This window comes from Sitophilus oryzae, unplaced genomic scaffold (genome assembly GCF_002938485.1).
Source record: "Sitophilus oryzae breed Bouriz unplaced genomic scaffold, Soryzae_2.0 scaffold_734_pilon_pilon, whole genome shotgun sequence".
NCBI classification, from domain to species: domain Eukaryota; kingdom Metazoa; phylum Arthropoda; class Insecta; order Coleoptera; family Curculionidae; genus Sitophilus; species Sitophilus oryzae.
Genome location: NW_022147345.1, coordinates 437,397 through 464,852, shown reverse-complemented (window position 1 = coordinate 464,852; position 27,456 = coordinate 437,397). Strand labels below are relative to the sequence as shown.

Sequence of the window (27,456 nt, the reverse complement as noted above, 5' to 3'; positions counted from 1 at the left end):
GGCTTTAGTGGCTGGTTGATGATGTATTTTTCTTTAGTAATGTCTTCAAGTTATTTGTTCTGAATACGGAGGTTCTGAAGCTTCTTTGCTTCCTATTGCAATTCTGCGAGAGAGAGAGAGAGAGTTTTCTCCCTCTCTCTCTCTCTCTCGAAGAATGGACACCTTCTTTAAATGAATTTGTAAGGTATGCAACAGGCCTCCAGTAGAGGCAATAATTATCTTCTTAAAAGTAGACGAATTTGTGCCTATTAAAAAAATTGGTAAAAGTGAGTAATTCGGAGGCACAATGCTTATATAATTTCTAGAAACAATTTCTAGGTACAATTTTCTGTGTTGGAACAAACCTATATTATTACCGAAGAATATTTTACTCTCTAGTCTCGTCTCTAATCGTCAGATTTTGATGCGAGACGAGACTTAGACTAGAGCTAAAGAGCTTCTATCTGCTAAAGAATTTATTTATATTATTTTAATAATTTATTTAATATTAAATTAGATACATGATACATGATATTTTATTCTGTATGTTGAGTTAAAAACTGAAGAATGATGAGTAAATACGATGAAACATTCGCTGCCATGACACCTAGCATTTTATTATTGACCTCGAAGAATCCCGCAGCCGAAACGCAGGATTTTTTTAAAGAACTCTGTCAAAACAACATTTCCAGCTCTCTTCTGAAGCATCTATCCAAATCGGGCGTTTTTACTGGCCGGATATTGGCCAGAATGTCGGCGCAGGTTTTGGAAGTGTTACTACTTTCGTTTAGGAGCTTTTCGCCGGTTGATGCCAGTGCAAATGCTTGAATCTAAAATTTAAAAATAACATTTTGAATTTAGGAAATACTTGCACAGTTAAAAAAAAAGAAAAAAATATCGAAATATCTAAAATAACAAAAGTATATTCCATATCAATTAAACATTAAGTTACGTAATCGAGGGCGCAATTTTTAAATTCATTGTTGCCAACCATGGACATATTCAGCGCCGTGCTGACTAAATGGAATTTAAATTTCGCACTGAGGATTCAGGTGGTAGCTCTGCTGTAAAAAATGTCAAGTTGCCACAGTTATTTATTTATTTTCTGACAGTGTCATTCGTTTTGACACTTCTGTTTTGTATTACGAGTTTTTGGTTTAAATAAATAGTGTTGTGATACCTTAAGCTTGAAAATGTTTATTAGCAGACCTTGCAGTCGAACATTGTTCTTTTTAGAACCTCTTTTAGTGCGAAGTGGTCCAAGATGAATAGCTGTAAAAATCTCATGGCAACTTTATTAGTATATTTTGAACGGGAAAGAGGTAGTAATGGCCCTTTATGTCCCTTAAGTGCTGTTAAGAAGGTCAGATTTGTTGATGTAAATAATAACTGTTTATATGTTTATAATTAATTTATTTTTGGTTCCTAAAATATTTTGATTAAAATAAAATATATAAAAGTGGGCAACGCTGTGCCGGTCAAGCTTAATCACGTGACTAAAAGTTTATTTGGTGTGAACTGTAGGTAAATTATTTTAAGATAACATTTTTCTCCTGCCAGGGCTAATTTGATTACTACTATGGTTCAACCCATATACCTGTAGCCTCCAGATGAAGTTTTGAAATGTTTGTGATTTTAAAAGAACTATACAGAGTCTTAAATAAGTGCAAATATTTTAGGGGTAGTATATTTAGACCCCAGAAACACGATTATGCGTTTTTTTCGCCAACATTTTTTTGGGGAAATTTGACCTTTTTGAAAAATGTTTTGGATATTTTTTTATATATTTATTTTGGATAGTTTTTAATTAAAAACATAATTTCTTAATAAAATGGCAACATAGGTAGTAGTACAATGGATTGGACAGTTATAAAATAAATCAAGTTATAGTACTATTTTACAGGATAAAAGATAGAAAAAGAATCAGAAAAACCACCTTACCAAAGCCCCAACTATCCAAAAGATACCAATCAAAATAAAGTACAACATGCCATGTCCCTGATCGAAATGGAATCTTGCTGCGTTGGCACGTAATATATGGATGGAGGCGAAGAATACAGTACAATCCAGCCAAACTACAGTAATTACAAACAGCAAAAATAATAGAACAGTTCCAAACAGCGCATTGTATTCGTCGACTTTATTGCATAAGAATATGTGGGCTTTTCTCAGCTGATACAGCTTTTCACAGGGACAGTTTGTACAATCATTTTCACGATCTTCATCCGGATTTGAAATCTAAAATTTAAAGGAAATAGTTACTTCTTGTTAAAATTAAACTATACAGCTAGGCATTCACTGTGTCCTATACACCGCTGGCAAACAAACCTTTAGGTCGGCGTTTACATGTATAGGAGTGAGTCGTTATGGCAATCTAGTAAGTCGGAGTGAGCAAAAATACGAAGTATTTATTACATAACTACTTAATCTGACGTTAGATTCCATGCGCTTGGGAAAATACTCGCCTTTTGTCTTTATTCCGTACATCTTATTTTACTAAGCGTGTTGACCGTACTCTTCGTACACATGAAAACGGGCACCCAAGACCAGAATTGCTGACCCTTAGTATAATAATAGACATTTACGGGTATTTCGCCACTGCACTGCAAGAAAATCTACAAAATAAAATAATTATTTTTTGTAAACACTTCTGTTAGGTTAGGTTTCAAATTAAAATTTTTAAAACATAAATGTCAACGGTTTTTTTGTAGACGTATCTGTTTTAAAAAAGTAAAGTGTTCTCGAATAGTTGAATTTAAATATTTTAAATAGTTTTTTTTCTTTATTCTTTGTATTTTTTTGCTTCCGACGACGGAAAGAGATAACTTTCCGAAACGTTAAGCATTTTTTTTTCTTTGTTAGGTAAATTTGTATTACTGTAAACATAACTTCTGACAAGCAGCGTCCGTTTAGGTTTAACGCAGAAGTGTTTACAAAAAATAATTATTTTATTTTGTAGATTTTCTTGCAGTGCAGTGGCGAAATACCCATAAAGGTTTTTTTTGGAAAGAATAATCGTATCTGTTTCTGGATACAAAATGGAAACGGTGTTCCACAAATAGGAAACATTTTTGAAACCTATATATTTTATATGGCTTTATTACATGTGTTTTCAATGTGGTAGCACTCTAGCCTTTCCTGAAATGTTTCTCTACGGAATCAAAACTTTTAAAGGAAATGTTTTGAAACATTTTCTGCAATTTGTATCCAAGATGTTCCCGTTTTCAGCAGCCACTGTTTCTAAATGTGAAGAAGCAATATACCACAGAATATACCAAACTTAAATAGTCTATGTCTGTGTCTGGATTTTAAAATGAAAACAACCATCAATAAAGTCCCTCCACCGCCATAATTATTTTTTGTTATAAGATCTTTGTTTTTAGGTTTTCTCGCACAAAAAATGCCTGGCAAAAGCAAATTCATCGGTTAATTTTTCGTTTGATATTATCAGCTTTATTTTTAGTTGATGATTGCTTTACCCGACGAGCCGCTACTGCCTTGTAGTGTTGGCTTTTATCTTTATTTAAAAGAAAATTTTGGAAATGATATTAGTTCTGCTAAAATTTAAAATTACATTTGAGTAGACATCATCCTTGTTGTTTCTCCTAGCAGAATCAGGTCCTTCAATTACATTGAGTCTTTCCTGTTTCATTTGACCTAAAAGTCCGTTTAACAATTCAAATCTATCAGTGATCTCCTTCATTATTGATGCAACAATAAAAATCATAGCGTTTAGTTGGCTAGCTTGTAAATATCTAAAAGAGAAACACCAGAATACATTAGACATTGCCATCAGTAGATAATTCAATATTTCGTTAATATAGGTATACCTTGGCAAAAAATATCGGAAATACATTGTAGTTCCCAATATATGAAATCCAAAAGCCAGATCGGCAATGAACACCACAAGTGCAAATAGTTGTAATACGTTTACTTTGTACTTGCAACAATTATTTTCGGGTTTATGGTTCAGGGTCCTGAAAATTGTGTGTGATATAATATTATGTGAGTATATATGGATGTGTGAACAACAACATTCGTTAAAAGTATATTTTCCACTTTCTGGTATGTTCAGTTCAACCGGAAGTAATTGCCACTTTTCAATAAAACCCTTGTATACAGGGTGTCCCCATATTTCGTAGACATGCAGGGTCCGGTAAAAGTGCGTCGGGCATCGGTAGCTCCCATAATAAAAAAGTTTGGAATTTTGTTTAAGTGCAAACCTAAAGTATGTATTAGGATGTATTTCAGAAAAATATTTTAACTCCTACAGGATGGCTCAAAAAAGTGTGAGTAAATCCGGATGATTTTTTTAATTGGAACACCTCGTATATTATTACATTTTTGGCTTCCTTTTTGATTACTTTACATAATCCTAAGACATTATTAAATATGTTTTGATAGTTTCAAAGATATTGATAAATAAAAACAACAATTTTTTATCAAAGCCACCAATCATTTTTGTCTGGTATTTTACCATTGAAAGAGCCATGTATGTAATATAACCGTAATTTTTTTTTTCTAAATAATTTTTGTGTATAATGTTATTCTATACCTACGTTTATTTTTTTTTTTATCTTTCGACTATAAACAAAATATTAGTTTCCAATAGATATAAAAAAGCATGCGGAAAATAGCAGTGTTTAATATGAATAAAGCAGTAGTCTAAATCCGCAGTCTAAATCACAGTCTTTATTAGTCATTAATTATCTTTGTCATCTAGTGTCAAACATACCTACCTGTCCACTGTTGTCAAGTCCTCCAGAAGTTTTAATATACCGCTATGCTTGTAAAAAATTACGGTGGCTATGTTAAATACGTTACTGAACGTCAGAGAAAAATGAGCTACATCGTCTGTCAATTTTTCAATTACCAATCCTTCGAACAACGTCACTTCTTTGGTTACGATGGCATAGATATAGGATATTATAAACAAGATGATCTGAGCTACAGCAAGGAAACATTGAAAATATCTCCTAAAAAGATATTTTGTGTTATATATAGTATCTAAAGCTTGATCTTCATGCCTTCATTATTCGTTGATACGATGGTCCGACGGCGCTCTGATTCGTCATAGCGTTTTCGCGCCACTTTTCATCCGTAAATTTTTTACTCTAGCCTGTCAACGGAGAAAGATCGTACGATAACGGACGTTTTGACACTTTTTTAACAAATTTAATCTAACCTTAATAAAAATATATCTAATAGTACAAGAGCCTAGCACCATCGAGAAAACGAGAATTTTAATTGCTATGCTCTCCTGTGCTCTCTTGACCAAAGTGCGGGACCGGCCGTCTGGCTGCCGGTAGACTACTGCGGTTCACTACTGCGCATCACATCTGTATAGGGTATTCCATTTTCGTGTGTTTTATGGGAATTTGTCGTTTATGAGTAGAGATACAATGATGCGATTTTCACGTTACTTTCCCATACAGCACATCAAATCACATTTACGATGTGTTTACATTATTAGATGTAGACACAGGGTGACACAATTCCCCCAATGTAAATATGCTACGTTTACACATTGTAGCTCAACACGTATGCACAAAGGTTAAACGTCCGCCTCACAATGTAGCCACAGTATAGCATTTACGTATACACAAAGTAAGGGATACACAGTGTGCCGTAGAATACACAATGCTTGTGTATTACGTTTAAACTATGTTTACACATTGCAGTTGTGACTACCGCGTGTATACGTATGTATTTTACTTCGTATATACATCTTGTGCTAGATAAAACTACTTCTTATGAACGAATTTAGGAAATAATACAAGTTTTGATGTCTAACTTTTCGTTCTTTTTAAGAAATATTTATTCAATGATACCAATTATATCTTTTTAGAACGAAAATTAGGAAGGCAAAACTTTGTATTTTCCAAAAGTATCTCGATCGTAAGTTCAAGAGAAGTAGCCTTAAAATTGTTCCATTTTTGTTTTGTATTAAATGTACCATTTTTCTTCCATAAAATGGATTAAGTGGTTAAAAAATAAAATTCTTATATTTCTTTATATCATGAAACGCAATAGCGCAAATAAGAGAATAATAATTATTTACACTGCAGAAACCAGAAGTAAGAAAACACTGTAAGAGAACAGAATTTGTATCAAAATGTATTAAAAATATAAGTACCTAGTATAACAACATACTAAAATGGTAAACACTGGTATATCGCCACGATTTGGTGGACCTCGTTTAGTAATTTTTTCAGGTTTTTCTCCTCTTTTCCATACAAGCAGTTGGTTTATTAGCATACTCATTCATCGAGCACTCTGTTGGACTTGTTGTATTTTATTTACAGATTAACAATCTCACCCTTAAATTTTATATGAAACTGATTATTGAATATTAAACATATCTGTATATTGATCCATCAATAACTTACCGAATATCAGTGTAAGAAGTTCTTTGAAGTATTTAAATCTTTCTTTCTCTGGGTCATTTAGATTTTTATTATTTCCAAATTAAAAAAAAATTATATTGCAGAGCTAACTCAGCTAACCTCTTTATCATTATACGAGAATATTTGGAGTTTTCATTCATTGGAGTCAAAATTTGGTAAATTGAGTATCGATCAAGGGAAGAGTCGCTGCTATAATATTAATAATACTCTTAGGAAGGTGTAACAAGGTAATTAAAGACTTGTACTTACCTTAAAATCTCTTTTAAACTACACACAAACAGAACATTTATATAGAGCTTCCGAATGATAAAACAATAATGGCTGCTAAACACATACCACTCCTAGAAAGGAGAAAAGAGAGAGGACACGTAAGATACACTTGGTCGGTGTATCTACGCTGAGGCTATCCGCGCATGCGCACACCTTCATTTCATGTTAGAATGTAGACACAACAGTACACTATTACAAAGTGTCTATATTATGTGTATACGTCACATTTTTACAAGGTGTGTACTATAGGCACAACTATGATACGAAGTATCACACATACATATGACTTATACATTGTATGTCTCATATACCGACGTCAGATTTCATCATTTTAATAATTATTTGTTACGTCACAAAAAACTCTTTAGAATCTTGAGTGCATACGGTATACAACTAGTAAACACTCTGTCACACAATTCTATCAATATAAACCTGCGTGTATCTCATATGTATATGTTAGAAGTAGATGAACACTTAGGGTCACTTTAACATATGTTGTTTCTCATGTGTCTCCCTTGTAGAAACGTAATTTCATTTGGACGTGCTATATGGGTTGTTACTTTTTTATTAAATATGCTACACATAGGTTTGTGCTAGCCTTCTTAGTTCCTGAAATACAGGGTGAATTTTTGATGCGCAGTAGTGAACATATATATTGAAAACAGATATGACGCGCAGTAGTGAACACAACGTCTACCGTCAGCCAGACGATCCGCAATCTGTTCAGGAGAGCATAGCAAAAAGATATATTAAAGAACCAGCTTTCTTAAAATTCTCTCTCGAAAACGTTACTAGCTCTTAGACTATGAGTAAAACAGCGAAATCGTTATGGAAATGAAAATATAAAATGACACCAATAACAAGCAAATCATATATCCGATGAACGGAGCGGACCTAGACGATACAAAATATTTGTTTAAAACGTAAACTAATATATCGTTCATTTTTGAGTAATGCAACAGTCAATGCAACAGTCAAAGTGAACTGATCATCAAGACATTTATTTATTAACGTGGAATGGTGCGTTTAGACTTGAGCACGCACGAACTGAGCGTGGGCGCACGGCATTCGTTCGCGCTCTCCGCTCCGTTCAAATTAAAAACTTGTTTTTCGACGAATGAAGTGATCCATTTGTGCGCGCACAACAGAGTTGTGTTGGCGAAAATAATGGACGACCAAGAAATAGTCGAGGCTGCAGTCATTGTTATGCACAACTTAATTATTAAAAAGGAGAAAAATCGAAAACATCGTCGCTGGTGGCAAACCCAAATATTTAGCAATCGATATAATTTACTGCAACAACTTAGTGTCTGAGGGCTATAAGGGCTATGATCAGTTCAAAAACTTTACAAGAATGACCATAGACCCGACTTTCAATATTTACAAAATTTAATAACACCAAAAATTACGAACAAGAGATACAAATTTTAGAATAGCAATTTCATTAATATCGACATATTCAATATTAATTTCATTTACAAGATCTTGCCATGCGTTTTTTTTTTGATTTTTTAATAATACAAAGATACAAAGAATGTTTAACATCCCATAATCTAGGCAACTATTCATATTCTTCAATTAATAATAACGAAGATTCATTGATCCACACATAATTTTAATAAAGAAAACGAAAAAAAAAATCACACATGCACGCACGAACGCAGACAAAACAAATTGCCGGTGCAAACTGAGCGTTCGCGCACACATAAAATCCCTTTGAGCACGGACCAAAAACCGACACCAGACGGCTCACGTTCGCGGCTGCTCGCGCACACACAGATTCAGAGTGAGCGTGCACGCACAGCCGTTTACACTTGATCATTCGCGGAGGATCAGTGCGTGCGTGCTCAAGTCTTAACGCACCATAACGCGCCGGCACCGGCTGCGGCTCCCAATTTGCCGGTGTGTGTGCAAGGGCTCTTATGCCTTCTTTCTTTGGATAGACTCTAGTGTATTTTATTACTATATTTCATTTTGGAGAAAAACACTATCATAAAATACCTTATGATGGAAATGACAATCGATGATAATTTTGGCGAGGTCAATCTCTAGACGTCATTTACTAAAAATTGACATAAATCTTATCAAAAATTAATATTAATTATAGAAAGATTTAAATAAAAAATATTTTTCTCGAATTTTAAACTAATTTTTACTCAACATAAAAATAAATAACAACCTTCTAAAGGCCAACTAGGCAGTAAGCGTCATGAGTGATACTTCTTGTTGAAAAGCATCAATAATATGAAATGTTACGTTTTAAGACTTGTTGACTAAACAATATTCTATTTTTTTAAATAAAAGAATTACCTGGATTTCTTGCTATTTTCAAATGGATACACACTGAAAAATCTCCCGATGTAGATAATAATAACGTATTTTTTATTAAACTGTTGCCCTTCCATGTTTCAATTATATAAGTGGAAAGGCTTTGTGGATGTTTATCAAAACGCCGTCTTGTTACGATATTAGCTAATTAATTTTGAGATTATTTTTCTTGATGTAACATTACTCCCCCTAATTACTTAGAATGGCTTGAAAAATAACAAAATGAAATAGAATATAATAGGTGGCCCAGGCTGAACGTGCATTTCAAGAGAACTAAAATATCTAGATCGGAGATTTCTTGCACATCATTGTTTTACAACGTGATCTATCGATTAAAAATATTTTTAATATGGCGGCACTTCCGGAAATACCGGAAGTTGACAGCAACTTTCTTAATTTAAACGGGTTCACCCCATTTTTTATTATATATTTAAATTCTCTGTAAAATTCTGTGATATATGTTAAACACTCTATATCTAACATCAACCGTTTTTGAGAAAAAAAATATTTAAAATTTTTCGACGAAAAAACTGCCTGTCAAAAAATCTTGCATAACTTAAACGTCAAATTTAGTGATTACCACAGCTGACTCACTTTTAATCTTAAAAGTAATTAAAAAGCTTTAAAACAGAAACACCAATATTAAAATATTGGCCTTTAAGCTATACGCACACTGGTGCGATCACGATCAGGGCAGTGATAATATGAGCGATCATTCTAGCACACACCAACGCGTTCACGTTCACCGCCGTACCTATATGTAGTGCACCATCCTGTATGTATACATAGACATTATCGATAAGTCCAGACATTTAATAACTTGTTATCCAAATTATTTAGATGAGTCAATGCCTAATGAATTAATACATTTTCGTGAATTTATAAAATGCATTAAGTCAGCAAAACCATCTGTTAGAGGGCTTCTTAAAATAATTTATGAAAAAAACGCCCAAGACCTGTTTCCAAATACTTTCATAGCATTAAGAATCTTCACATGTACTTTTATTACTAACTGTTCTGCTGAACGCTCGTTTTCTGTATTGAAACGTATTAAAACTTATTTACGGTCCACTATGGAAACAGAACGTCTAAATCAGTTGGCAGTTTTACATATTGAGTCCGACCTTTTAAAAACTATCAATTACGGTGAAGTAATTGATAATTTTGCGAACAAACGTAGGAAACCTTTATAGGCGTATAAGCAAACCTTATAGTTTTGTTGTTCGTTTGTTTGTCATTTTATATTAATATTTTAATATTTATTTTATGTTCTGTGTTGATCTGTTCTGTCGGTCTATTCTGTTGTTGGCCCTGTATTCAAATAAATGTTTTTTATATCCGAATATCCGTAATTTTTTTAATTAAAAAAAATGTTAAGAGGCAAATTTTTTTTGGCCTGGGGCGGCAACTTCGTTAAGTCCGGCCCTGGGTAGTTGGAATATTTTAAGCAGTCTGGAGAGGTACAGAATTAATAAAGATTATAAAAAGCAATGGTCTCAAATTACTCCGCGGAGAAACCCCTAATTACCCAATTTATTTTAAATACAATCCTCTCGAGGCACCTAGAATAAATCTGTACTAAAGAAACAATTAATTATTAGTTACTAATTATATTATTTACTTATTGTATAAAAAAATCACAGGGTGAAGATGTACTTAATTATTTTCCCACAAAATGGTATTTTTTAGAATTTGTACTTTAAATTAACAGAAGCGCCCACTATTGGAGGGTATGGACCACCAGGTCCACCATAATGTTTGCTAATATAACCTGACACGCGAACATCAAGATTCTTCGGGGAGATCGGAATTTTGTAGGAGGCAGAAAGCTGAACGTCCGTCCCTTAAAAAAATAAAAATCATTAAAAATACTGTTTAATCTATCATTCTGCATTTGAAATTATTTTTCTAAAAACTCAAATATATGACCATATACCGGGTGTGTCTCAAAAGTGGCTCACCCCTATAACTTTTTTATTTTTTGAGATAAAAAAACGAGATTTGGTATATTAGAATATGACATAAATTAGGATTGATTTACGTATTCAATTTTTTTTTGTTCACTTCCTGTTTCACCGGAAATGACTACAATTTTTGATTTTTAAATGGCATCCTCGGTATTTTTTTACTTTATTCGATAGAAAATGACATTCTGAATAGAATGACATATGATATGTCGACTTTTGACATTCTCGCTTAATAAAAAATTGTATTTTAAAATTCAATCTAGAGTGCCATGGCTGTGTTAAAAACACTAATTCTTAGTCGAGGAGCCTTGGAAAAATAGATTTGATTATCTAATGTTTTTAGTGTCTTATCCTGCCCAAGTAGCATTTGGACGTTATCTAATGTCGGGTATACGTCGCGTTCAATAAACCCGACGTCGGGTACCAGCGTCGGTTCGACCGCCTGACGACCCTTTTTTGCACCTAAATGGGGAATACAGATTCGGGTCGCCTCGACATCGGTATCTGACCTAATAGGGAATGTAATTCTACCAATTACCAACGTCATATTACATTGGATTTTAGTCACTTAAAATTCGTCGCTAAGCACTTACGTTACGTTTGGTTTCATATTCACTACCAAGAATACGTAAAAACCTAACCAAACTACCTAATTACAAATGGATTCATAATCACTCCTCGAATAGAACTATAAGTGCCTATCTAATTTCATATTATAATAATTCTGAATCATTAATCCAGACATCAGTTTTGTCAACGGAAGGCACTTTTTTGATATATCTGATTAAAATACTCCAGAAAACAACGAGCGCCTTCAAAAGTAGGTAGATTTATGAAATAAAAATATCTATAAAAAAGTAACTCGCAAAATATTTTTTTTATTTTCTAGCTGGTTTAATCATAAAACTGTACTGTGTTTCCCCCCAAACTCAACCTTATCAATATTATTCTACTAGAAATCGGAATGTGAATATAAATTTTAAAAACAAAAACGATTTTAAAATGGCTGACAATCGGACACAATCGGATACCTGTTAAGAATGGCGGATTTCTGTGTCCAACTTAATATGAACTACCAATATACCAATTCCGACCGGGTCTCCAACATTAGTCGTCTCACACGACCGAAGTCATCAAACCGGACGACCGGCAATCGTATTATGACGTATATAATTCCAACGTACGCCACGTAACCTCACTTTGCGTATCAGTGATTTGTGGATTTGTGCAACTATATTTTAGTTTTTGTTTTCTCCTTAAAAAAATGGGCAGCCACTTTTTTAAACCTAACCTCACATGTGGGAGGAGGATGGGGTCTGCTGGTTTCCTAAGCTAAAAAATGAAATTAAGATGCGCCAGTGTAATGCAGCATCTCTTCCTGATAAAAATCATTTATGAGTGGAGGCAAGACATCACTACTACTATTATTATTTTGCAAAAGCCTCGACCTCTTTCTGTAAAATGTAGATGAATGTCTAAATGCCTTTTTAGTGTTTTTTAGGCATAAGTTTGTTTACAAAAACTTTTTATTAGGTTATGTTCATGATGTTCATTATGTCGCAAATGCTACTTAATGGGTTGTATTTACGGACGTAAATAGAGATACGTAAATTAGGTTATAAATATGAATATAAAATACAACAAAATATAATTGGACGTTACTTTATGGATTATCAGTGAGACGTATCCTATTCGGACAACGGGTAGACGTCGGGCTAGTTCAAGTATATGTACGTCGTGCAAGCCAACGTGGGAACGACGTTGGAAAATTAATAAAAATGGTACGTTGTTATTTTGTACGTCGACAGATCGTTGGATTTATCGACTCGGATCCAACGACGTCGCTTTTAATAGGAAAGCGACGTCACAGGTCGTATCACCAGCACCCGACCTAAATTTGCACAAGTCTGACGTCGCTTCAGGTCAGATTTAGTTCGAAGTCAGATAGATGCTACTTGGGTGACTACTGTAAACATAACTTCTGACAAGCAACGTCCGTTTAGATTTAACGCAGAAGTGTTTACAAAAAATACTTATTTTATTTTGTAGATTTCTTGCAGTGCAGTGGCGAAATACCCATAAAGGATTTTTTTGAAGGGATGAATCCGCCACATAGGTATAGACATTTTTTTAAATTATTAATGCCTATCATCACTGACATAATTAAACATGTCTAAAGAATTATTAGACTGAAATCATAAATTTGAAATGTTTTTGTGCCAAAAGTTCAACAGAAACTGTTTTGTCATCATTTTTTCCCAGAAAATTTTTTATGATTAATTTGAAAAATAAATAAAATTTACCAAATATATTATTTCACTCAAATAACGATCTACTCTCTCTCTCAACTCGGTTATTTCTTGTCAATAATGACATGTATTGTCTACTTCCATTCTAAATATCTTGACGTTCGTGACTTCATAAATTATTTGGAAAAAATCTCGAAATAAAATTGAAACTTCTACACTCTGTATCTCAGAAACTAAGCATTTTAGGACATACATTTATACGAAATTTTGAAATTCTTTATATCTGCAGAATATGCCGCCGAAATTTCCGGAATACAGTTCGGACCACCCTGTATACAGGGTGTCCCAGAAATAAGTGCAAGTAATTTAAGGGTGGTAGATCTCGATAAAAAAACATATTTTGTCTTTATCGTTTTTCAAATAAGTCCAAAATAACGGAGTTATTTTGCTTTGAAAATTTCCAAAAAAAATATTTTTTACAAAAATTTTGAAAACCACTAGATCTTTTCTGGATTTTCTTTCTTGCAAATTTAATCTAATACCTAAGTTGCCGTATTATCAAGAAATTATGATTTTTAACTAAAAAAAATTCCAAAAAAATTTAATTTTTTTTTTTATTTTTTTTTCCAAACCAAAACCGCATAGGGGTGTTTCTGGAGTTGAACTATACTTACTACCAGTTAAAATATTTGCACTTATTTCTGGGACAACCTGTATAAAATAACGATGTTTGAAATAATGATCGGTGTCATTCTCTATATAATTTACATATAAAATGACAGCGATCTTCATATCCAAGCTATTTCAAACGTCGCGTCTTTATTTTTCGTTGTTGCTATACTCACCAGCACGAAAAAGGGGCACCTTAAAATGTTGATGTATTTTAAAGTTTTATATATTGTGGGATAGCTGTTCGAGGAGGAGCAACAGGCGGAAACCATTACATGCTGATTCAGGTCCAGAAATAACACTAGATGAGGTACGGCACGCAATAACACGGCTAAAAAATATCAAAGCAACTGGACCATACAATGTTCAAGCAGAAATACTGAAGCTGTTGGAAGACAACCAACTCAAACTGCTGAGAAAGCTACTCAGGGCCGGCGGAAGGGCTGGGCGACCCGGGCGACCGCCCGGGGCGCCGAATGTGAGGGGCGCCACGCCAGCAACTAAAATATTTTAAAAATATTGTTCGTGGTATTTTACTTATAACTGAAATGCTATCAACTTTTTGTAAATAACCCTTCTTTCTATAATTCTTGTTTTAATAAATTTTCTCTAAACAAACTGTTTTGGGTCAAGAGCCAGCAAAATTGACAGTTTTAGACTGCTTGTTGCTCAAAATTGCACTTTGTCTACTACCCGCACCCATTATTTGTTAATGGCTGACCTACCCTAAAATTATATGAGACAAATATTCATTCGCAAGAAGCTAAATAGGATCCCGATATCCCTATTATCAAAAAAAAAAGCTTGTAAGTTTGCCTCATTAATTTATTAACAGTAGTGGGAAAACTATCAATCTTTTGGTGATTTTGATTGTTCTGGATTGAATATCTAGTTATACATGGTAAATGGTAGCGGAATCGTAGAAATTTCTCATTAAAGCAAGACAAATGAATGCATCTTAAATCTCAAACACTGGCTAATCCTCATTTTGAAGCCGACAAAACTGTATCTGATCATACCTATACTAATTCTGCACGAAATAATTGATTGTGAGAAAGAGAAGAAATTTTTCTTAAATTCTTATGCATCTTGGAACTAAATAGTAATGTTTTCAAAGATCACTTATACTTATCATTTATCCCGGTGCGTCTCAAAACTGGCTCACTCCTATATAATATATAAAAACGAGATTTGGTATGTAAGTATACGACATAAATTAGGATTAATTGACGTATTCATTTGTTTTTGATCACTTCCTCTTTCACCGGAAATTAATAAAACTTTTGATTTTTAAATGTCAACCTCGGTATATTTCTACTTTATGCGATAGAAAATGACAATCTGAATAGAATGACATATCATATGTCAACTTTTGACATTTTCGCATATGGATTATTTGAAATTGTAACATACGGTTCATAACGACAATTTGACTCGAAATATCAAGTCTGTGGTACAAAATTATTCGTAAATTTTTTTTTCCAAATATGCAAATGAGCCACTTGTTCCATTTGAAAAAATTGGCATATGATTATAAATTCGATTTGGGCATTTTTTAACCGACCAGGACAAGATACGAAAAACATTAGACGATCAAATATATTTTTCAAAGACTAATTGTTTAAAAATAGGTGTTTCTAACACAGCCATGGCATTCTAGATTGAAATTTAAAATACGATTTTTTGAGCAAAAATGTCAAAAGTTGACATATGATATGTCATTCTACTCAGAGTGTCATTTTCTATAGAATAAACCAGAAATATACCGACGGTGCCATTTAAAAATCAATAGCTTTTCGTTGAAATAGGAAGCGATGAAAAACAATTGAATACGTCAATCATTCCTAATTTATGTCATACCAAATTTTGTTTTTTATCTAAAGAAAATAAAAGAGAGGGGTGAGTCACTTTCAAGATGCACCCGGTATAGAAAAAACCACCGCGGACTAAGATTGAACGAAGAGAAGAATTTTGAAGTACCTTTAAGTGAAATTTTATTGTTAAAGTAGCATAAACATGCTTAGATGTTATTGTAACACGTTAACCATTGGGGGGGCGCCAGGTAGATTATTTGCCCAGTCTCGATATTTCCTTTCCGCCGGCCCTGAAGCTACTCAATAAAATATACGAAACGGGAGAATTGCCTAGAGACTGACTGGTTTCCTCATTTATTCCCCTTCCTAAGAGAGCAAATTCTACTTTGTGAACAACTAGAAAATATACATAGTGTGAAAGTGAGAAAAATGGCATACGCTTGGGCATGTGATGCGTAGTGATAAATACCAACTTATCCAACTAATACTGCAGGTCAAAATAGATCAGGAACGCCGACGAACATCATGGCCGAAAAATATTGGACAGTGTACGGGAATGACGACCGTACATTTATTCAGGGCGGCTGTCAATAGGATTATATGGACCAACATGATTGCCAACATCTATAGAGGATAGGCAATAGGCACTGGAAGAAGAAGAAGATATATTAAGTTCTAGTGGACCGATTTTGATGATCTCTTAAGAAATTTGTAGCTAAATTATTTGACTTTTTGGAGTGAAACTTCTTTATTCCCAATTATTTATTATTCTTTAATTGTAGTAGAATTATTATTATTCTGAAATATATTATTCGTTCTCGGCAGGGGCGGATGGGGAAGTGGAAACCGACGCGGGAAAAACAGGCAACCGGCCCAAATCTACAAAAACTAAATGACCATAACGAAGAAACATATTTTATTTATTAATATATAAGGGTGTTTTTCGCTCGTGCGGAAAAGCTCTTTTGCCTCCGGTTTAAAAAAAAATTCTTGATCAAAATTTTCGTAAAGACCAATATTGGGTCGGACATCTGCTTTATTTCCATTATCGATAACAGTAACTTGATCTTGAATAGGCTACGATTTTGAGTCACGATTTTGAGAAACTTTAATACTTCCTGATTCATTCAGTTCAGCTGACCCTATCCTCTGTGAAATACATTACTTTTAGCCTCTCGGGTATATACTTTCTTACACATTGTAGAAAGAAATTCTCTCTTTTCTGCTACCTCATCAGCAGCCTCGTCGTGTATACTACGTGTTTTTAACTGAATGAACCGCGGTCGCCATTAATTAAAACTACAGCATTTTTTAAGTTATTATATAGTTCTTATCACGAAACTTTTCCTCCATACTTTTCTGCATTTAGCATATTGTATGATAATGCCATATTGACTCAAACGAAAAAAACCTAGGCAATACCTAGGCAGTGGATATAAATGTGTTCTGATGTAATTAGGGTTCCCAACCGTCCCGGTTTGGCCGAGATTAACCAGGAATCAGAAAGTTTGTTCCGGCGAAAGTTTTGCCTTGGCCGGGACCTGGAAACTAAAAAAGTGTGTACTACACACATAATATATTTTAATTTCTAATATTTAATGTTTTGTTTCAATTATTTAAAAGCTTATTAAAATAATAATTGTCCCGGAATCGCCGATGCTCAAGTTGGGAACCCTAGATATAATGCTATGTTAGGATATAAGAATATTTGGATTTTCGAGACATATTAATATTTTATTATCTAATCTAGTTTAAACCTTATTTAACTCTTCTCTGCTGTCTCAGTAATTTTTAGCAAATTTATTTTAGCAACATTTTAAACAACAAATTAGACTTGGCTTTTAGTTCCCAGACTTGGCTTTTAGTCCCTCCCCAATTCAAACCAAGCATAGATGTGTTTTCTCCCTCAACCGTAGAGTTCGCGTTAAATTCATCTACCTTTTTACAAAGGGGAGCTCGAAAAAATCGCAACCAAACCAAACCAAACCAAACCGAGACCCCCAGTTGTCAATCTACACTACTGTATTCTTAGTATACATTTAGATCGAGACTATTTAAATTTACCTAATGCTATTCAGTTTTTTTCTGCTGCCGGTCAATCATACTTATTAGTTATTAATAAAAGAATAGTGGGTAAAACTATACAGGGTGAGTCTTAAATAAGAGCGAATATTTTCAGGGGTGGTATATTTCGACCCCAGGAACACGTCTATGAGGTTTTTTGCACAAAAAGATGTTAAAAATCGAGCATTTTTTTTAGAAAACTTTTTAGAACTTCCTGTTCACCGCAAATTTTCTCTCACGGTATAGTTTCTTAATCTCTGATATTACGGCACTAAAAGAGATGCAAATACCGAAAAATTGAGGTGGCTCAATTTTTTTTAAAAATAAATCTATTTTTTTTTAATTTCCAAACTTTAATAACTCGATTGGGGACTTATTTGAAACTCGGTAAAGAGAATATATTATGTTTATTTTATTGAGATCTACCAGCCCTGAAAATATTTGCACTTATAGACTCACCTTGTATGATAAAAATTTTCAAACCGAACAAACAACAGATGATTATTAAAATTATAAGTGTCCCAGAGAAAGACGTTTTACAATAGTTATTTTACAAATTGGTGTTTATGTTTAAAAGCAACTGACGATTATACTGATGCAAATTGATTAGTTAGGTATGGAGTCACTAAGGATCTTACGTCACTTTAGTTAGAAGATTAACCATTTAATTTTTGCTAATCCAATCTTTTTTTGAGCTCTGATCGGGACCGGCCCTCCGGCCCACCGGGAATTTTCCCGTTTTCCCATATGGCCCATCCACCCCTGATTCTCGGTTCAGTTCGGTAAACCAAGAATAAATAAATAGTACTTACATGTTAACAAAAGTAAGTAATGATTCCACTCTTTTATTTTAGATTAAATATTACACTTAATAATAACATTATTTTTGTAGCACAAAACTAGTTGGATTTAATAAAAATCCAATATTTATTTTGGCCGAAATAGATAAAGGAATTCTTTCCACTGTAAAATCGGTTTATTTGCTATATGTTTAGGTTGGAAATATTTAAATTGAAATATCAAATAATTATTTATATTTTTATTAACTTCAATATTAGGCAACCCAAAATTTTCTGAAATAAACTAATTGATCAAAACGCGCCTTATCCGTTTTTGGTAATTTCGATATGACAAGTTTTGCTACCAATATAGTGGATGAAATTAGTTTTGGACAAATACGCGACTTTAACAAGATTATACAGGACAGAATGAGTCGTATAGTCGTATAATGGATGAGTTATAATACTAAAGTATATACAGGGTGGCGCACCTCATTCGCCTCGGTTGATTATACGAAAACGGAAAGATGTAGAAACAAAATATTTTATGGGTATATTTTTATATTTTTTTTATATGGGTATATTTATTTATGTAGAGAGACAATGTGCATAATTTAAAATTATTTTGAAATGTACAGGGTGTGTCAGAACTAAGATCCATATCAAAGTTATATTTTATAAAGGCAACACTATGTATTTTTTAAATAAGTCGAAGCAGATTTAAATACTCTCAAACTATATTAGGGTTTCCTATACCTAGCTGGCTCAGATTTTAAATAAAAAACGATTTTTCAATAAAACTGTAATCAAGATGGCTGGTGTCGCCATGGCAATTTTTTAGTAAAACTTAGTAGCCATATATTTTCAAAATCGACATTAGTTTATGGACTTTATTTAAATTTATAACAGTTTACTTTTTATTTAATTTACCTACAACAGTTTAATAAGGAAGCATTTATTATTTTGCTAAGAAAGAAAAAAATAAAGAAGTAGTTCTATTCCATGTTATTGTTATATTACGATGACTTGTATAGATGTATTGGATTTTCTATAAAAGAACCAATTAAGGCAAATTAATTTTCTTCACTTCCAACGACAAGTTTCCTAGGTTTTTCATCAGCTCTGCGAAATGGGAAAAGTAGTTTTTCAAAGGAACGCTTATCAGGAGGATTCTTTGAGCATAAACGCTTCAGGCCAACAAGCAATTGTTCTCACAAAATAAAATCTCTAGTAACATATGCATTCCTTCCGCCATCGCCAGCAGATACTGCTTCATTTTTCTTGATAAAATAATAAATACTTACTTATTAATACTATTGTAGGTAAATTAAATAAAAATAACCTGTTACAAATTTAAATAAAGTCCATAAACTAATGTCGATTTTAAAATAACTATTAAGTAAGTGTCACTAGAAAATTGTCATGGCGACACCAGCCATCTTGACTACAATTTTATTGAAAAATCTCTTTTTATTCAAAATCTGAGCCAGATAGGTATAAGAAACCCTAATATAGTTTGAAAGAGCATTTAAATCTGCTTCAACTTATTTAAAAAAAATACATAGTGTGCCATATAACACAACACAATCCTATAGATATCTTGAGGATATCCACCAAGGATATAGTAAATATCTTAGGGATATCCAAACACCAGAGGAGGATATTTATGGGATATCCAAGTGGGACAAAAAAAGTCATCTTCAAGACATCCCTAGGCAAGCCTTTTACGATTATTTGGGATATTTCTAGGATAATACAAGGATGATGTTGAGAGCATTATAGAATATTTTTAGGACATTATATGAGGACTGTTATTTGACCAAACCAAACACTTACTTCATCCTTAGTTTATAGTAAAAACGTTCGCGATTTAGTTTTATTTAGCCATATTTTGACGTTATTTATTGGATATTTTTATTAACAGCTCTAAAATATACCTACATATTATGTCAATGAATTTTGCGTCAAAATTTAGAAGTTTATTTGTATGAGTTAAAAGCTTTCAATTTATACTGTACCATCGAAAAAAAATGGCGTTCAATTGGCTTGAAAATTACGATCGATGACATTCCCCATATAATTTTACGTACAAAATAACAGCAATCTTCATTTTCAAGCCACCTCTGATGCCGTTTTTTTCGATCGTATGGTATTATACCAGATTATACTACCCTTTATGGAGTCTAGCAGTTTATGTCTAGCAGCAACAGTTTACATCAAAGTGAGCACACAGGATACAGGTATAATTTCTAACACCACACATTCCAGAAATTCACAATTTAAACCCAAAAATAGGATTTCTGTTTGAATAGATCAAACACGAAAATGGGTTTAGGGATAAAGAACAAGCGATTTTCAACAAATTTTCACCTATAATTTTGTCACAAATTCTTTATCGTGAGACCCTGAGTTGTTCGTCGTTTTTCGACATTAGTTGAGGTTAGGATATAATTTCTGCTAGAACAAGCTATTTTTAGCTAGAACTATGAGTATAAGAAAAAACTAAGTCAAACTCAACCAGTTTTGTTAGTTTGAGTCATTTTTAAGCCCATCCAATATCGACAAATGACCGAATTCACCTCGAATTTCACTAACTCAAAGAACTGAATAATACAGTGTAGCATTAGAAGTTATAAAAAAATGATGGAATGTTTTTTTATAAGAATTTTCTTTTAGAAAAAATACTAAAACAACTAATACTATGCGACGGAGCTGTTCGCCGGTGAGCAATGGGTCGTAAGCTAGTGAAAATTAAATTGTGATAATTACGTCTTTATAATATACTGGGCGCCACTCAGTTTTCCATTTACTTTCAAAAACTTCTAAGTTGAGAACTGAGAAATCAACTCAGAATATAGGTATTACTTAATTTAGGAATTACACAAATGAAACGCTGAGATAAACTAACAACTAAGTATAATTAATAATTAAATGTTAATTAGAATAAAATAAGACTGTGAATAATTTGATGTTTGAAAATGTTGGTTGGTAAATAGTATGTATTAAAATAGATCACTCAAGATGGTAGTTAAATCTGCACGCTTCTGAATATTAATATTTTATTAATTATTCCGCAAAAAGTCTGGCGATCTTGGTACCAAAATATAAGGACTCTTTATATTAAAAAAAACCGTACTATGTAGATATCAGAAATATGCATAACATGAATAAAATATTTCAAAGTGACTCTAAAGTAATAAAATATCTAATATGCCTGAAGGGCTTAAAGCATTAAAGTGAACTTAAATTATATAATAAGAAATGATCTGGCCTTTTATATCCGTTCTGGTCACAAGCTGGTTGTGGTGAACTGCTGGAACTGGATCGTTATTATAACGTCTCCACACAGACAGGATCGGAAAATGCTGTATATTCAGGAGATTCTTCCGTTATTCAACGTGTATATTGTAGGGACAAACGTGGCCCAAATGTCAGATACAATAAACAAAATGGTACCAGAAATGCGTACCATAAAATAAAACCCTGTACAAATAGAAAAAGGGTATTAGGAAACGTTATGTAAAAAAAATAAAAGTCTTACCTCCGCTCAGAGGGTTTTCCCACACAAATTTCAAAAATGCCAAAAAAAACGCCGATAATTCTATCGGGTTCAGCTTCAACCACCAATATAGCGATAAAGGTAGGCACGAGGTATATACCTATACCGTCAGAAATAAAGTGACGAACAACTTCGACCGGACTGAAATAACTAGCCAGAAATAAACTTGTAGAAAAAATAAAAGATAATAACAATACTTATAATGCCATCGCGGTGCGAGGACTTAAACTTGAATTGTTTAAATAAAATAATTCTGTACATTTATTTAAATTGTGTAAATTTTAAATAAAATGCTACAACAGGATGCAAAAACCATCAAAAATAAACAACCGTTGAGATGGATTGTGGTAAATTTTTGGCGCGGGCGTTTTAAATTCTCTGTATTACTGGGAGTGGCCAAGCTCATAAATATCCAGATTATCCAGAAGATACCAACAGGATATTTTGTTGCCTTGACGTAATATATATCTATCTGTATGGTTTATTGCATTTTATGTAATATAAAAAGTAGTACATTATTTATTTTTCCTAAATATCTAGACGATATTGTTAGGATATTTTATTATCATGAGCATGTTTGGATATCTCAGCTGGATGTACATTAGATATACGACAGAGATATCCATAGGATATTCTATTCTGAGACATCTATAGGATTTTAGGATGTCTGGAGGATATCCTATAGATGTCTTTATAAGATGATCTTATAATGGGACATTCCGACATTCTATGAATATCCTGCGGATATTGTGTGTTATATGGGGTTGCATTTGAAATAACGAAGTTTTTATGTAAAATAAATAGTTAAAATAGACCACCAATTTTTGATACCCCTGTGTACATTTAAGGAAGCAATCAAATTTTTTAGTTAAGTTTATTTCTCTGGCTTGAAAGTCAGCACCAGAATTAATTCTGAAAAGTAATGTACAAGGTGTTGACAAACCTTTTATTATAGCATGCATATTTAAATATCTTTAAATATCTCAAAAACCAAAGCATTTAGACATATCAAACCCTTACAATAAATGCCTTATTCTATGTCCAAGAATCCAAAAATGAAATAAAATACCGGGTGTTCCATAAGAAAAAATATAACTTTGGTATGGATCTTAGTTCTGACACACCCTGTACATTTCAAAATAATTTTCAATTATGCACATTGCCTTCCCACATATACCCATAAAATAGTTTGTTTCTACATCTTTCCGTTTTCATATAATCAACCGAGGCGAATGAGGTGCGCCACCCTGTATATTTTTACTCAACATTACCAAAAATGAATACGACGAGCTTTGATTTTCAACTCCTCAATTATACGTATACAAAAATGAAACAGAAACGAACAAGTTCGAAACAAAGTGTTATTTTGCTTTTCCAAATATTCGCCCTTAAGGTCTATACATTTTTGCATACGTAGGTAAAGTCTGTGTTTAATATTATGGCATATATTTTTTATGACCCTATTTTTCTCTTCTTTAAAAAAACCTAGCTTTCTAGTCAAATATCTTTCTTTCTTCGTAGGTTTTTTTCTGATGGGTTGAAGACATTTTCTTTGAGTAAATTTTTGAGTCGGTTTTTTTTACTCTCGGTTGTAATATTCCCAAAATATTGTCATTAAAGTATAACAAATATTGAGTGATTAAGGTGCCAAATTGATTGGCTATAGTGTGTTATGAAATCAAATGTATTAGAAAAAAAAATAAGTTTATAAAACAAAATAAATATATTTACTAATATTATTGTATAGAAAAGATCACAATTCGCAAATTAAATTAATTAAGTTACAATAAAAAACTGTATTTTTTAGAATCGGTACTTCCCGCCAACAAAAACGCCCCAATTTGGACGACCTGTCCCACCAGGCCCACCGAAATGTCTACCATATTGACCTGTCACTCCAAGATCGCCACTCTTCGAGTGCAGAAAATTGTAAGTACCAGAAGCCGTAACGTCCGTTCCTAAACACATAGATAAAATCATTAGAAATACTAATTTGTTGATTATTTTTAAAAATAGTACCAAATCCTCTGGCATGATCAGCACCAACGCCCAAATTGGAACCGGTAGGTTTGTGGGTGTAATCCACACGACCTCCATATGCATCTGGAGCTAATCCATGACCACGTAAGTCTTTGGTCACGTAGCCAGAACCGTCGAGGTGGTGGTTTGGATTATCCAAAATAGTTCCTTTGTGACTTAGGCTAGCTATGCCAGGGCTTTGTATCTGCCAGTTGGTAGTTTGCCTACAAGAAAAAAAAAGATATACCATACCTTAGCTTTAAAATCAGAGGTATAATATCAACCAAAAGATTGTAAAGAAGTTTAAACTCTAAACTAAGCTAAAATTAGAAAAGCGATCAAAACGGAATATTGTGGAATTAGTGTTTAATTTGCTAAAAAAACCATCTAAGATTCGCTGATGACATAGTCCTAATTTTCAATAGTTCTGAAGAACTACAAACACAAGGTCTCAAAATGAATTTAGTAAAAACTAAAGTAATGTACATACAACGAACTAGTAGATAGAAAAGACATTCTAATAAATAACTGGAAATAGTAGAAGAATATATATATTTGGGACAGCCAATGCACAGCTCGGGATCTCTACGACCAGAAATCAACAGAAGAATTAAGTTAGCATAAAGTACTTATGGAAGAAACTCAATCCTATTCAAATCTAGAATGCCGAAAGAGAAGATCGGACCAAATGACCCCTCTTTATCACTACCACAAACCATTCGAGGTAAACAAAATGGATCGAGGAATGTGAACAGATATAACATTCCTTCAGGATGGACTAACCTGGTATACAGACGCGTCAAAGACCGCTGAAAGAACAGGAGCTGGAGTATTTGAGGAAAGACCAAGGGTAAGTTTATCCTTTTCCTTGGGGGAACGCTCAACCGTATTCCAGACAGAAATCTTCGCCATTCTACAATCTGCGAGAGAAAACAATAGAAGAGCTTATTCAGATAAGCTCATCAATATATGCTCAGACAGTCAGGCGGCACTTGGGGCGCTTATGAAAGGTATCGTCAAGACTCGTCTGGGAATGCCTAGGTGAACTGGAAGCTCTGGCTCGAGGGAACAGAATTAAATTATTCTGGGTGCCGGGCCACAGCGGCATCCAAGGCAACGAAAAAGCCGATGAGCTAGCTAGGCAAGGATCATCGGCATCTTATCTTGGTCCAGAGCCAGTACTGGGAATACCCAAATGTATGGACCGTAGTGCACTAAAACTCTGGATCAGGGAAAAGCAGAATGTCCACTGAAGAAACAGACAGGGGCACAGGCACAGCAAGGCTTTTATCCAAGGACCTAGCTCTAAAACCGCAAAAGAACTGCTAATGCTTAGCAGGAATAAATTGCGGATTACAACAGGCCTCTTGACAGGACATATGGCTGCCAAGTGTTACCTGAACAAGCTCAATCTGTATCAAAGAAGTTTTTGCTGCAGACTCTGCGATAAAGATCCTGAAACAGCGGAGCACATAATATGTCACTGCGAGGCTCTGGATCGCAAGCGACACTTTTTATTTGGGAAAGCTAGGCTAGAACCGGAGGAACTATGCTCCCATCCTATCAAGGACCTGCATAAGTTAGTGCAGGGCACAGGGATAGGAGAATGGGTGCAGATATAGAAAGAGGACAAACACAATATGCCTCACAGGTCGCAGTGTTTCCGGCAGAGGACGGCCCCTTATTGTGAAAAACAAAATCTAGAATGCCACTCTATCTAAAGAAAAAGAACATTTCAACCAATGTGTACTACCAGTCACTTAAAACCTGGACACTTAAAACGGATATCATAAGGAAACTGCAGGTCGCACAATGCTTAATGGAACGAAATATACGGGAAAGAACCAAGAGAGACCGTAAAAGAATAGAGTGGATACGACAAAAGATCCAGGTAATAATTGTCATCCACAGAGTCCAATCCCTCAAATGACAAAGGGCAGGACACCTGGCAAGAAGAATCGACCACAGATGCACCACACAAATTACAGCATGGTACCCACGAGGAATTAAGAGACCTAGAAGAAGACCGAACCTGAGATTGGACCATGATATTAGGAAATTAGCAGGGATAACTTGGGCGTGCATAGCCAAAAATAGACAACAATGGGCCCAACTACAAAGAGAGTATCTAAATAGGTCCTCACAATAGGAATTGACCTCAAATCCAAGGAGGCAATAGAGAAAGAGGGGCATATTTTCTATTATAGATACGGGACAACACCGGTATCAAGTCTGAGGAGAGACCAAGTTAAAGAGGTGGAAAAAATGGAGACAGATCCTCCAGCCTCCACCTCATGGGTTCCTCAGCCGGAGGCAAGCTCCTCGACTGTGAAGAGCGGCACAGAGGGCCAAACTCCAACCGTGGAAGGGTCGTGTGTATCCTCGGAGGAAGAACTGTTATCAAAGGAGGATGGGAAATACCCTGTCCCCTCCACAACAGGGGTATGATGGGTTATAGATTGTGTGATGACTCAAGGAAGGGGGACACAATAGATCTTTAAGGTCGCAGTGATTAACCCCCTCTTACTCATTCTACATTCTACATTCAACATCTAAATATGTGAGGGAGGCTACACCTTAATAATTGGAAATGGTTGAATTAGCTGAAAATAATGAAGAATATTTTAGAAATGAAATCTCATAATAAATCCACTTGACAAATCCGAAAATATACACAACATTTTTTTTGTCAAAATAACCCTGTATATCTGAGGAAAATAACTTTAAAATATGGAGTATACATATCTTGTAAAAAAGATGGCAATAAATATCACAAACAGTTTGTTATAATCGTTAACTTTAAAACAAATCGCTAATGATACGAAATGACCATAACATTATTTTTATTTATTTATCGACCGTCCTGCTACATAAACATCGACCACCCTGTATATTATGTATGTTTAAAATACGAACTAATAATACCTCTTAGTTCTTCCCAATGGAACCAAATAGTAATGCTCGCCATTTTCATCTTCTACAACAGTGGAGGGTTGATATTCTTCATGTATTTCTTCATCAGGCTGAGGTACATCATATGGATATGCAAAAGCTACAGCTAGGATCAAAGAGAACACTACAAAGACCTTCATTTTGTCTTGGATAACGCACAACTCAAACTGCATGTTGGTGCAGAAGCTGTACGAGGTTTTATAGTGTGAGAGTATGGTACTTTACCATGCATTCAGATAAGACGAAGACTGGACACTGTAAAGTACCACCAATGATTCAGTCAATGTTCGTTGATATTAATTTAGGGATTTTTTCATGCAGTGTGACTAAAATGTATTTGTTGAATTAATGTGTATAAAATTAACCGTAAAAGAGATAATTCTGAGAAGAAAAATATAAA

At 33.9% G+C, this 27,456-nt stretch overlaps 2 protein-coding genes across 3 annotated transcripts; both read right to left on the bottom strand.

The window, feature by feature from the left end:
• Positions 1-505: 505 nt before the first annotated feature.
• LOC115888374 lies at positions 506-18,713 on the bottom strand. Of its 2 annotated transcripts, XM_030908091.1 has the most exons (6): positions 18,560-18,713; positions 4,719-4,955; positions 3,810-3,956; positions 3,554-3,734; positions 1,921-2,217; positions 506-809 (listed from the first exon to the last, which is right to left on the bottom strand). In XM_030908091.1, coding segments are annotated over exons 1-6 (1,020 nt in total). In that variant the 5' UTR covers positions 18,562-18,713; the 3' UTR covers positions 506-653. The 2 variants fall into 2 exon arrangements, with proteins under 2 accessions (XP_030763951.1, XP_030763952.1); XM_030908092.1 differs by lacking the exon at positions 4,719-4,955.
• Positions 18,714-23,789: 5,076 nt separating this feature from the next.
• LOC115888387 lies at positions 23,790-27,244 on the bottom strand. The gene is made up of 3 exons (XM_030908107.1): positions 27,030-27,244; positions 24,105-24,328; positions 23,790-24,043 (listed from the first exon to the last, which is right to left on the bottom strand). The coding sequence occupies exons 1-3, from the start codon at positions 27,227-27,229 to the stop codon at positions 23,889-23,891; spliced, it is 579 nt and encodes a 192-aa protein (XP_030763967.1). The 5' UTR covers positions 27,230-27,244; the 3' UTR covers positions 23,790-23,888.
• Between the last annotated feature and the right edge of the window lie 212 nt (positions 27,245-27,456).

Coding starts and splice junctions, on each gene's coding strand:
- LOC115888374 (XM_030908091.1), bottom strand. Junction 3,957..4,718: donor GACTTGACAACAGTGGACAG/GTAGGTATGTTT, acceptor CACAATTTTCAG/GACCCTGAACCATAAACCCG. Junction 3,735..3,809: donor TTCCGATATTTTTTGCCAAG/GTATACCTATAT, acceptor TTTCTCTTTTAG/ATATTTACAAGCTAGCCAAC.
- LOC115888387 (XM_030908107.1), bottom strand. CDS start 27,229: ATGCAGTTTGAGTTGTGCGTTATCCAAGACAAAATGAAGGTCTTTGTA. Junction 24,329..27,029: donor CCATTGGGAAGAACTAAGAG/GTATTATTAGTT, acceptor TTTTTCTTGTAG/GCAAACTACCAACTGGCAGA. Junction 24,044..24,104: donor TGATCATGCCAGAGGATTTG/GTACTATTTTTA, acceptor CTATGTGTTTAG/GAACGGACGTTACGGCTTCT.